A 12,044-nucleotide genomic window follows, 5' to 3' on the forward strand; every position below is an offset into this window, starting at 1 on the left:
GGAAGACACCGTTTCCGCCATCTTTGAAAATGCAACCCGCTACGCAAGATGAGGCGAATTTGTAACTCCCAACTCTTTCTGTGTCCAGATATAGATGAATGTTCTCAAAACCCCCCACCATGTGGTCCCCACTCCATCTGCAGAAACCTTCTGGGGAGGTACAGGTGCAGCTGTGTCCCTGGTTTCTCTTCTCCCACCGGAAATGACTGGGTCCTGGGAATGCCAGGTCGTTTCTCCTGCACAGGTAATGCTCTCAGGCATGGGTCTTTGGTGGACAGTGACCACTTGAGTTGGGTACATGTGTCTCTCACCTCAGACACACCATCTTTGGTCTGCTCACTCCCCTCCACTGCTCCTCAGATGTCAATGAATGCCTCTCCACCGGCGTCTGCCCACAGCACGCTGAGTGTATCAACTCCTTGGGAAGCTACAGTTGCAGCTGCCGGGTTGGATTCATCTCTCACAACTCCATCTGCAAAGGTAGAGAGGACCTGTTTTTCTTTATTTACCTGCTTAATTAGTTAAGAACCACCTCACTTAATGATCCTGTGAGGTAGGGATTATGATCTTCATTTGGGGCATAAGACAATGAGAGCTCAGAGCATTGAAGTAACTTCCCCAAGGATACACAGCTGTTCAGGAGAAGAGTCAGGATTTGAACTCCTGCTGAGGGCCTACCATGAGTCAAGCAGTGGGTCAGGTAGTGCTTGAGAGTAATGAAGGGCTCTGTCCCTAGAGTGAGATCCTCCCAGGGGATACTGGCAATGTCTGGAGACATTTCTGATTGTACGACTGCTGGTGGGGAAGGAGGGCTGTGGGTGCAACTGTGATCTAGTGGAGGAGAGGCCAGAGATGCTGCTAAACACCTGAAATACATGGAACAGCTGCCCTACAACCAAAAATGATCTGGTCCCAGATGCCAGTAGTTCCAAGGTAGAGAAACTCCGTCCTAGGGGGAGATCAGACTCAAACTTCAGAACTTTTTCCAAAACGGTATTTGACTCAACACCTGAGAGGTATTCTTGACCCCCCTCCCCACACCTCTGTATTAAATCAGCCATCATATCTTGGGGAACTCACCTGCTAAATATGTTTTAAATCTCTCCGTTCTTCCCCAACCTTGGTTCGGGCTTCACTATTATTTTAGCAGCCTCTTCACTGAACTTTCCCTTCTTCCAATCTTGTCCCTTGAATCCATCCTCCAAACCATAGCCAGAATATTCTCACAAGATGCAAGGGCTCCATCTTCCTGAGTCTGGTGCAGTGCTAGTGTTCTCCGTGCTCATTTGTAGGGAGGGTGACCCCATCAAGCAAGGTATGCAGTGATCAAGCCCTTATCACATCCCCTTGGCTTGAAGTGAGAGCTATTTGAAGTCCTCTCTGATTTTTCTAATCCATTTGTATCAGTTAGCTATTGCTGAGTAAGAAATCACCCTGAAAGTTGGTGGCTAGAAACAAACACCACCTATTTGGCTTTCTATTTAGTTCATTGAAAGTTTAGGCTGGGCTCTGCTGGTCAGTTCCTTGGGTCTCTATTGGGCTTGTTCATGTGTCTGTGGTCAGCTGTGGGTCAGCTTTGCTCATCTTGGCTGGGCTGGGGGGTCATGTGGAATGATCCGTCTCTCTTTTACTTTGTCTCTCATTCTTCATTAGGCTAGTCTAGTGCTTGTTCCTATGGAAGAAGCAAGGGCCCCAAAGAATGAGCAGGAGCAAATAACTCTCTAGAAGTCTAAGTATGGAACTGGCACCACGTCATTTCTGCTGCATTCTATTGGCCAGTGAAAGTCATAGGCCGGCTAGATTCAAGGGGTGGGGAAACAAGCCCCACATCTTAAAAGAGGAGTGGCAAAAAGTCACATTGCACCACACCGTCTGCATCCTATGTTGTAGGTACAGGGAAGAGTAAAGGAGGGCAGCCTTTTCTATGGTCATTATGTTGTGGAGCTATTTACCACTCTCCCCTTATACATGTTGGGCCAGAATTAATTCTCATGGCCATGCAACTGCAAGGCAGGTGAGGAGGAAGGGGAGAACATGCACGGTACATCTCTGCAGTCTCCTGTTCTCATTTCTTCCTCGGCTTTGACTTGGGTTTTCATTTCCACTGATCAGATGTGGATGAATGTGCCGATCCCGGAATCTGCCCAGAGCACGCGACTTGCCACAACAGTCCTGGAAGCTACTCTTGTGTCTGCAACCTAGGATTTGAGTCGAGCAGTGGAAACACGAACATCCAGGGCCCAGGAGAGACCTGTGAAGGTAGGTGGGAGAGATCTGTTGGGGAACAAGATCCAAGTCTGTTGGCAAAGACAGCAGTGGAAGGGGAGGGGTCAGGAGGAGTCTGGGCTGAGCACCCTCACCTGCTAAGCGGAAGCCAATAATCACTTACTCATTCATTCATGCACCCACTCAACAAATACTTCCTGAGAACCTACTATATGCCAGGGACTACTCTAGGGCTGGTGGATACAGCAGTGATTAACAGAGGCAGAATTATTTGTTCTCCTGGAACTCATCTTCCAGTGTCGGGGGAGAGAGAAACATAAATGCATGAACATATTGTGTGTCAGGAATAGTTGAAGGAGATAAAGATAAATAAGGCAGGGAAGGTGGATAGGGAGAGCTGGGGATGGGGGTCTCCATGTAATAGAGTAGTAAGGGAAGACCATGCTGAGCAGCTGATATTGAGAAAAGAGGTGAAGGACGTGAGGGAGAGAGATAGTGGGTATCTGGGGAAGGGTGTTCCAGGTGGAGGAAACGGCAGGTACAGAGGCCTGGAGCAGGATCCCAGCCAAGGGATGTTAAGCTTTTCCACTCATGTGCTCATTGTCTTCTCAACAACCTGATGGTATCAGTGTATTTTGTACCCATTTTACAGATGAGGAAACTGAGCCTCCATTGTGATGGAACAGCTCTCCCATAGTCCAGTAGATAGGAAGTAGGGGAGTCAGGATCCGAACTGTGCCCAGTGTGACTTCACACCCTGTGTTCTAACTATCAGGCTATTCTGCCTCCAAATGAGGCTGCGACATCCGACAACCCAGGGTGGGGCCTCGCCTAGGGCCAGCGTTGACTTAATCCCCAAATTCCCAGACTCTGACTCAAGACAGCCTGGGAAGTTGTCCTCCAACAAGTCCAGAAGCAGATAGAGGCTGATTTTAAATCCTGGGTGTGCCTTTCCCAGGCTGCGTGACTCTGCACTATCGTGAAGCCTCCGTTTCCTTATCTGAAAAACAGAAATAATGTTCATGTGCACTCACAGGGGCTGCTGTGAGGCATTCCTTAAACAGGTGCATGCAGGACCTTCCTTAGCACCTGTCACAAAGAAGCTCAACATGCCACCAGTTAGTTTTTTATTTTAGTTAACAGATACTTCCCTCATACTTGCTGTTCTCCAGGCTCTTTTCTGAGTCCTTCACAGATACCACCTTATTTAATGCTCCAAAACCCCTATGGGGTGAGTATTATCATTATCCCCATCTGACAGATGATGGTGCCGAGACACACAGAGGTGAATTATCTTGCCCAGGCATTAGTCAGCTTGGGGCCACCAGAACAAAACACCGCAGACAGAGCGGTTTCAACAACTGAGATTTATTTTCTCTCTCTTCTGGAGGCTGGAAGTCTGAGATCATGGTCAGAGAGGGCTCTCTTCCTGGCTTCTGGACGACTGCCTGCATTCTGCGTCCTCATGGAAAGCGAGCTCTGGTGTCCCTTCCTCTTCTTTTCAGGGCACTAATCCCATCTTAAGATCTCCTCTTAACCTCATCATCTTGCAAAGGTCCCATGTCCACCCACCACTGAGTGTTAGGGCTTTAACATATGAATTTGGGGGTGGGGGACATCAGTCAGTCCACAGCACCCAGTAACACACAGCCTATAGGGACAGAGCCAGACTTTGAGCCCGGACTCTCCATGCTCTCCACCCCTCCACTCAGACACGTCTCAATTATTTTTTGATAAAGTAGTGATTCCTTGGAAAGCAATTGAGATTTATCAAAGAAAGAGTGAGGCAAGTGAGTTCAAATGCTGAGGGAGCAGAGAATACACCTTCAAGAACCTACAGGTCATCAGATAATCTGGATCAGGAATTGCTGAGGGATTAGAAAAGAAAGATGAGCTAAGTGAGCTTAGGTGGGACCAGACTCTTGGGGTCTCATGTGTTCCAATGAGGAGTTTGGATTTTATCCCGAGCTGCAGAGAGCCTCATCTGGAGATTTGTGTGAGTCATAGAGCTGCCTCTTTGCACTTCCTTTCAGTAGAGTTTAAGGGGGGGTGCAAGCAGAGCCCGGAAGACTCACTGGCTCCGGTCCGGGTGGGGCTGTGCACTGCCACGGCCTCGGCGTCCTTCATCCTTTTGACTTAGACGGGTTTTCTGCCTAGATGTGGACGAATGTGCCAGGAACTCAACTCTTTGTGGCCTCAGCTCCATCTGTATCAACACCCTGGGAAAATACAATTGCTCCTGCCTGCCTGGGTTCTTTTCACCTGCTGTTTGGACCCCTGAGAAACCGGAGGATTTCAGATGTGCAGGTAATGCTCCCAGGCATGCTGAGCCCTTTCAAAGGATGTCAAACCATCCTGAAATGTAATGGCTTACAAACAACGCTTCGTGCTTGCTCTTGACTCTGTGGGTTGACCGAATGGTTTATCTGGGGCACTAGGATGGCTGCCAGGTCCAAAATGGCCTTGCTTACATGGCTGGTAGCTGGTGCTGGTCTCTGGCTGTGAGCTCAGCTGGGTCTCTCAGTTTCCCTCATGGGGCCCATCCTCATGGCTTCTTGGGCTTCCTCAGAGCATGGCAGCTGGTTTCCAGGAAGGGAAGTTGCAAGGGGAAGAAAGCAGAAACTGCGGGTTCTTATAAGACCTAGGCTTGGAAGTCCCAGAACGTTACTTCTGCCACAGTCTCCTGGCCAAAGTCATGGGGCCAGCTTAGAAGCCAAGGAAGGGGAAATTAACACCCTATCTCGCTGGCCGAGCAACACATGCACACAGGAAATGGAGGAATTGATGGCGGCCATCTTTGGAGGATCTACTCTACTGCAGAACATATGTTATGTTCTTTGACACCCCCCCCAGGGAAACGCATGGTTCTTTTCATTAAAAATATTCTATTTCTTTTCACTCATTGATCTTCACCATCTGCTGATGCTGTTAGAGGCAGAACAATAGAGAGGCAAATATGAAAGGGACCTTAGAGATAAACCAATACAGCACTCCAGGCCCCTAGGCATCTTTTCAGGACCCCATTTCAGTCAATTATCAATGCTTTTGGTTTATCTACTCGTAGGTTTCACTTTGCACGAAGGAAGTTTCCCTCCGTCAAAACAGTTTTGAAAACCACGCACCTAGTCCAGCTCTGTATGCAAAATGTGAATTCCACTTGTGCTGTTTATTTTATTATTATTATTACGTTCAATTAGCCAACGATAGCACATCATTAGTTTTTGATGGAGTGTTCAATGATTCATTGGTTGTATATAGAGTTGCAGTGGGTGCTATTTCTTTTCTTTTTTTTTTAAACATATTATTTATTTGAGAGAGAGAGAGAGCACAAGCAGGGGGAGCAGCAGAGGGAGAGGGAGAAGCAGGCTCCCCACTGAGCAGGGAGCCTGATGCGGGACTCGATCCCAGGACCCTGGGATCATGACCTGAGCCAAAAGCAGACCCTTAACCGACTGAGCCACCGAGGCACCCACCATTTGTGCTATTTCTTTTTCTTTTTCTTTTTTAAAGATTTTATTTATTTATTTGACAGAGATAGAGACAGCCAGCGAGAGAGGGAACACAAGCAGGGGGAGTGGGAGAGGAAGAAGCAGGCTCATAGCGGAGGAGCCTGATGTGGGGCTCGATCCCATAACGCCGGGATCACGCCCTTAGCCGAAGGCAGACGCTTCACCGCTGTGCCACCCAGGCGCCCCCTCTCTACGCATTTTTTACATTAAACTGAGTTCGGTCATTATGATGATCTCCACTGCACAGATGAGGAAAGTGCTTGGGGCACTGGAATGACTCATTCACAGGCGTGCGGTCAAACTGGCCTCCAAACCCACATCTCTCCGACTCTCACAGCAGTTTCTGAATCACGTCGCCTTGTTGTGAGGTGTTGGGGAAATGTATTTACCCTCTCCAAGCCTCCATGTTTCCATCTGTTGAATGAGTGTATAAGAGTACTAACCTCAAAGGATAGTTGGGAATTATTAAATGCAGTCGTGGGAATGCAGCGCGCTAGGTGCAGTACTAGAGGACTACTGATGGGAGTAATATAAACGGAAATAACCCCCAGAGTGAGCGAAGGTCTTTGTCTGCATTTCTTATACTTAGATCCCAGTTCTCCCTTAGACAGTCACAATCTGTCAAGATCTTTGACAGTCAAGATCTGGTCTCTGAATAAGACCAGGGGTCGGCAAACGTTTTATGCAAGGGGCCAAAGAGTAAATATTTTGGAGGTTGCAAGCCAAATGATCTCTCTCATGACTACTTAATACTCCAGTTGTAGTGTGAAAAGAGCCATAGATGATACACGAATGAATGGATGTGGCTTTGTTCCAACAAAACCTTATTTATACAAACAGGTGGTGGACTGGATTTGACCCATGTGCTGTAGTTTGCTGGGCTCTGAATAAGAGAATTCATTTCTATTGTTGTAGTAGCCAGGGTGCCGCCAAATCCTTCTCTGTCTTTGGGTTACAGTTCATGGGGTATTTGGTCAATTTCGGTAGTCCTGATGGGCCCCGGTTTCAAAATTTGGGTTGAAATCAACATTCCCCATCTAGAAAATGATGGCTCCTATAGCAAGTATTTCATCCCCTTTATGCCTTTGACCGCCCCCCCCCCATGGTGCCTGACGTCTTGTGAGTAGTCAGTAGGTACTTGTTGAATGAAGGAACACATTACCTTATTCTTTATGTCACCTACAGATTTAATCAGCCTTAATCGGCTGTTTCTAATGTTTTACTACTTCAAATGCAGGTGGAATGAACATTCCTGTGGTCTGATCTTGATGCAGCGGGGTAGCTCCAGATTTCTGTGTAGGAGAGGCACGATTTTCTGGGAGGAGCTGTAAGAGACTTGCCTTGAAGCTGTATTTGCATAAGTATGTAGCAAGGGTTTAGGATGACTTGGCAGACCAGGGCTGAAGGAGACTTGGGCAGGACCCCCCCATGGTACCACGACTGCACAATTTATGGGTCCTCCCATGAGTAAATTGCTCTACGTGGCTTTGCAAATTGTTCTTTTTTATCTACTGCTGGGTAGCGGAGTACCCGTAAACTTAGTACATCAAAGTTATGGCAATCATTTATCTTGTACATGAATGTATCTGTCATTTGGGTTGAGTTTGGTGAGTGTGGCTTATCTCTGTTGCCTGCGGTGTCAGCTGAGTTGGCTCAAGTGGGGGCTAGAGGATCCACTTGAAAGACAGCACACTCACATGAGCTGGCGCTGGCCTTAGGCTAGCTGCTCCACCAGGGCTGTGGGCTGGAGGACTTGGTTCTTCTCCATGAGAGCTGCTTTCCTCATAGCTGGTTGGGTTTCCTCACAGTACGGGGACTGAGTTCCAAGGGAACAAGGAGGGAGTGCATGGTATCTTTATGACTTCGTGTCACCACCCTCACAGTCGCAGCATGCTCAGATTCCAGGGGAGGGAATATAGACCCCACTGCTTGCTGGAAGGAATACAGATTCACATACAACGAAGAGGATAAGCGTGGAAGACACCGTTTCCGCCATCTTTGAAAATGCAACCCGCTACGCATGAGGCGAATTTGTAACTCCCAACTCTTTCTGTGTCCAGATATAGATGAATGTTCTCAAAACCCCCCACCATGTGGTCCCCACTCCATCTGCAGAAACCTTCTGGGGAGGTACAGGTGCAGCTGTGTCCCTGGCTTCTCTTCTCCCACCGGAAATGACTGGGTCCTGGGAATGCCAGGTCGTTTCTCCTGCACAGGTAATGCTCTCAGGCATGGGTCTTTGGTGGACAGTGACCACTTGAGTTGGGTACATGTGTCTCTCACCTCAGACACACCATCTTTGGTCTGCTCACTCCCCTCCACTGCTCCTCAGATGTCAATGAATGCCTCTCCACCGGCGTCTGCCCACAGCACGCTGAGTGTATCAACTCCTTGGGAAGCTACAGTTGCAGCTGCCGGGTTGGATTCATCTCTCACAACTCCATCTGCAAAGGTAGAGAGGACCTGTTTTTCTTTATTTACCTGCTTAATTAGTTAAGAACCACCTCACTTGGGGCGCCTGGGTAGCGCAGTCGTTAAAAGCGTCTGCCTTCGGCTCAGGGCGTGATCCCGGCGTTCTGGGATCGAGTCCCGCATCGGGCTCCTCCGCTGGGAGCCTGCTTCTTCCTCTCTCTCACTCCCTTGCTGTGTTCCCTCTCTCGCTGGCTGTCTCTCTGTCACATAAATAAATAAAAAATCTTTAAAAAAAAAAAAAAAAAAGAACCACCTCACTTAATGATCCTGTGAGGTAGGGTTTATGATCGTCATTTGGGGGATAAGAAAATGAGAGCTCAGAGCATTGAAGTAACTTCCCCAAGCATACACAGCTGTTCAGGAGAAGAGTCAGGATTTGAACTCCTGCTGAGGGCCTACCATGAGTCAAGCAGTGGGTCAGGTAGTGCTTGAGAGTAATGAAGGGCTCTGTCCCTAGAGTGAGATCCTCCCAGGGGATACTGGCAATGTCTGGAGACATTTCTGATTGTACGACTGCTGGTGGGGAAGGAGGGCTGTGGGTGCAACTGTGATCTAGTGGAGGAGAGGCCAGAGATGCTGCTAAACACCTGAAATACATGGAACAGCTGCCCTACAACCAAAAATGATCTGGTCCCAGATGCCAGTAGTTCCAAGGTAGAGAAACTCCGTCCTAGGGGGAGATCAAACTCAAACTTCAGAACTTTTTCCAAAACGGTATTTGACTCAACACCTGAGAGGTATTCTTGACCCCCCTCCCCACACCTCTGTATTAAATCAGCCATCATATCTTGGGGAACTCACCTGCTAAATATGTTTTAAATCTCTCCGTTCTTCCCCAACCTTGGTTCGGGCTTCACTATTATTTTAGCAGCCTCTTCACTGAACTTTCCCTTCTTCCAGTCTTGTCCCTTGAATCCATCCTCCAAACCATAGCCAGAATATTCTCACAAGATGCAAGGGCTCCATCTTCCTGAGTCTGGTGCAGTGCTAGTGTTCTCCGTGCTCATTTGTAGGGAGGGTGACCCCATCAAGCAAGGTATGCAGTGATCAAGCCTTGGCTTGAAGTGAGAGCTATTTGAAGTCCTCTCTGATTTTTCTAATCCATTTGTATCAGTTAGCTATTGCTGAGTAAGAAATCACCCTGAAAGTTGGTGGCTAGAAACAAACACCACCTATTTGGCTTTCTATTTAGTTCATTGAAAGTTTAGGCTGGGCTCTGCTGGTCAGTTCCTTGGGTCTCTATTGGGCTTGTTCATGTGTCTGTGGTCAGCTGTGGGTCAGCTTTGCTCATCTTGGCTGGGCTGGGGGGTCATGTGGAATGATCCGTCTCTCTTTTACTTTGTCTCTCATTCTTCATTAGGCTAGTCTAGTGCTTGTTCCTATGGAAGAAGCAAGGGCCCCAAAGAATGAGCAGGAGCAAATAACTCTCTAGAAGTCTAAGTATGGAACTGGCACCACGTCATTTCTGCTGCATTCTATTGGCCAGTGAAAGTCATAGGCCGGCTAGATTCAAGGGGTGGGGAAACAAGCCCCACATCTTAAAAGAGGAGTGGCAAAAAGTCACATTGCACCACACCGTCTGCATCCTATGTTGTAGGTACAGGGAAGAGTAAAGGAGGGCAGCCTTTTCTATGGTCATTATGTTGTGGAGCTATTTACCACTCTCCCCTTATACATGTTGGGCCAGAATTAATTCTCATGGCCATGCAACTGCAAGGCAGGTGAGGAGGAAGGGGAGAACATGCACGGTACATCTCTGCAGTCTCCTGTTCTCATTTCTTCCTCGGCTTTGACTTGGGTTTTCATTTCCACTGATCAGATGTGGATGAATGTGCCGATCCCGGAATCTGCCCAGAGCACGCGACTTGCCACAACAGTCCTGGAAGCTACTCTTGTGTCTGCAACCTAGGATTTGAGTCGAGCAGTGGAAACACGAACATCCAGGGCCCAGGAGAGACCTGTGAAGGTAGGTGGGAGAGATCTGTTGGGGAACAAGATCCAAGTCTGTTGGCAAAGACAGCAGTGGAAGGGGAGGGGTCAGGAGGAGTCTGGGCTGAGCACCCTCACCTGCTAAGTGGAAGCCAATAATCACTTACTCATTCATTCATGCACCCACTCAACAAATACTTCCTGAGAACCTACTATATGCCAGGGACTATTCTAGGGCTGGTGGATACAGCAGTGATTAACAGAGGCAAAATTATTTGTTCTCCTGGAACTCATTCCAGTGTCGAGGGAGAGAGAAACATAAATGCATGAACATATTGTGTGTCAGGAATAGTTGAAGGAGATAAAGATAAATAAGGCAGGGAAGGTGGATAGGGAGAGCTGGGGATGGGGGTCTCCATGTAATAGAGTAGTAAAGAAAGACCATGCTGAGCAGCTGATATTGAGAAAAGATGTGAAGGACGTGAGGGAGAGAGATAGTGGGTATCTGGGGAAGGGTGTTCCAGGTGGAGGAAACAGCAGGTACAGAGGCCTGGAGCAGGATCCCAGCCAAGGGATGTTAAGCTTTTCCACTCATGTGCTCATTGTCTTCTCAACAACCTGATGGTATCAGTGTATTTTGTACCCATTTTACAGATGAGGAAACTGAGCCTCCATTGTGATGGAACAGCTCTCCTACAGTCCAATAGATAGGAAGTAGGGGAGTCAGGATCCGAACTGTGCCCAGTGTGACTTCACACCCTGTGTTCTAACTATCAGGCTATTCTGCCTCCAAATGAGGCTGCGACATCCGACAACCCAGGGTGGGGCCTCGCCTAGGGCCAGCGTTGACTTAATCCCCAAATTCCCAGACTCTGACTCAAGACAGCCTGGGAAGTTGTCCTCCAACAAGTCCAGAAGCAGATAGAGGCTGATTTTAAATCCTGGGTGTGCCTTTCCCAGGCTGCCTGACTCTGCACTATCGTGAAGCCTCCGTTTCCTTATCTGAAAAACAGAAATAATGTTCGTGTGCACTCACAGGGGCTGCTGTGAGGCATTCCTTAAACAGGTGCATGCAGGACCTTCCTTAGCACCTGTCACAAAGAAGCTCAACATGTCACCAGTTAGTTTTTTATTTTAGTTAACAGATACTTCCCTCATACTTGCTGTTCTCCAGGCTCTTTTCTGAGTCCTTCACAGATACCACCTTATTTAATGCTCCAAAACCCCTATGGGGTGAGTACTATCATTATCCCCATCTGACAGATGATGGTGCCGAGACACACAGAGGTGAATTATCTTGCCCAGGCATTAGTCAGCTTGGGGCCACCAGAACAAAACACCGCAGACAGAGCGGTTTCAACAACTGAGATTTATTTTCTCTCTCTTCTGGAGGCTGGAAGTCTGAGATCATGGTCAGAGAGGGCACTCTTCCTGGCTTCTGGACGACTGCCTGCATTCTGCATCCTCATGGAAAGCGAGCTCTGGTGTCCTTTCCTCTTCTTTTCAGGGCACTAATCCCATCTTAAGATCTCCTCTTAACCTCATCATCTTGCAAAGGTCCCATGTCCACACACCACTGAGTGTTAGGGCTTTAACATATGAATTTGGGGGCGGGGGACATCATTCAGTCCACAGCACCCAGTAACACACAGCCTATAGGGACAGAGCCAGACTTTGAGCCCAGACTCTCCATGCTCTCCACCCCTCCACTCAGACACGTCTCAATTATTTTTTGATAAAGTAGTGATTCCTTGGAAAGCAATTGAGATTTATCAAAGAAAGAGTGAGGCAAGTGAGTTCAAACGCTGAGGGAGCAGAGAATACACCTTCAAGAACCTACAGGTCATCAGATAATCTGGATCAGGAATTGCTGAGGGATTAGAAAAGAAAGATGAGCTAAGTGAGCTT

At 48.0% G+C, this 12,044-nt stretch overlaps 1 protein-coding gene across 1 annotated transcript in view; it reads left to right on the forward strand.

Annotated features, from left to right (window-relative positions):
* The window catches only part of ADGRE1 (adhesion G protein-coupled receptor E1), a 53,678-nt gene that overhangs the window by 14,015 nt on the left and 27,619 nt on the right, over window positions 1-12,044 (forward strand). Inside the window, exons 4-10 of the mRNA XM_048227162.2 lie at window positions 89-244; window positions 361-480; window positions 2,113-2,259; window positions 4,384-4,533; window positions 7,796-7,951; window positions 8,068-8,187; window positions 10,027-10,173. Of these exons, the coding sequence (XP_048083119.2) occupies window positions 89-244; window positions 361-480; window positions 2,113-2,259; window positions 4,384-4,533; window positions 7,796-7,951; window positions 8,068-8,187; window positions 10,027-10,173 (996 nt within the window). The remainder of the gene's footprint in view (window positions 1-88; window positions 245-360; window positions 481-2,112; window positions 2,260-4,383; window positions 4,534-7,795; window positions 7,952-8,067; window positions 8,188-10,026; window positions 10,174-12,044) is intronic.

Source organism: Ursus arctos, unplaced genomic scaffold (genome assembly GCF_023065955.2).
Source record: "Ursus arctos isolate Adak ecotype North America unplaced genomic scaffold, UrsArc2.0 scaffold_14, whole genome shotgun sequence".
Lineage (NCBI taxonomy): Eukaryota > Metazoa > Chordata > Mammalia > Carnivora > Ursidae > Ursus > Ursus arctos.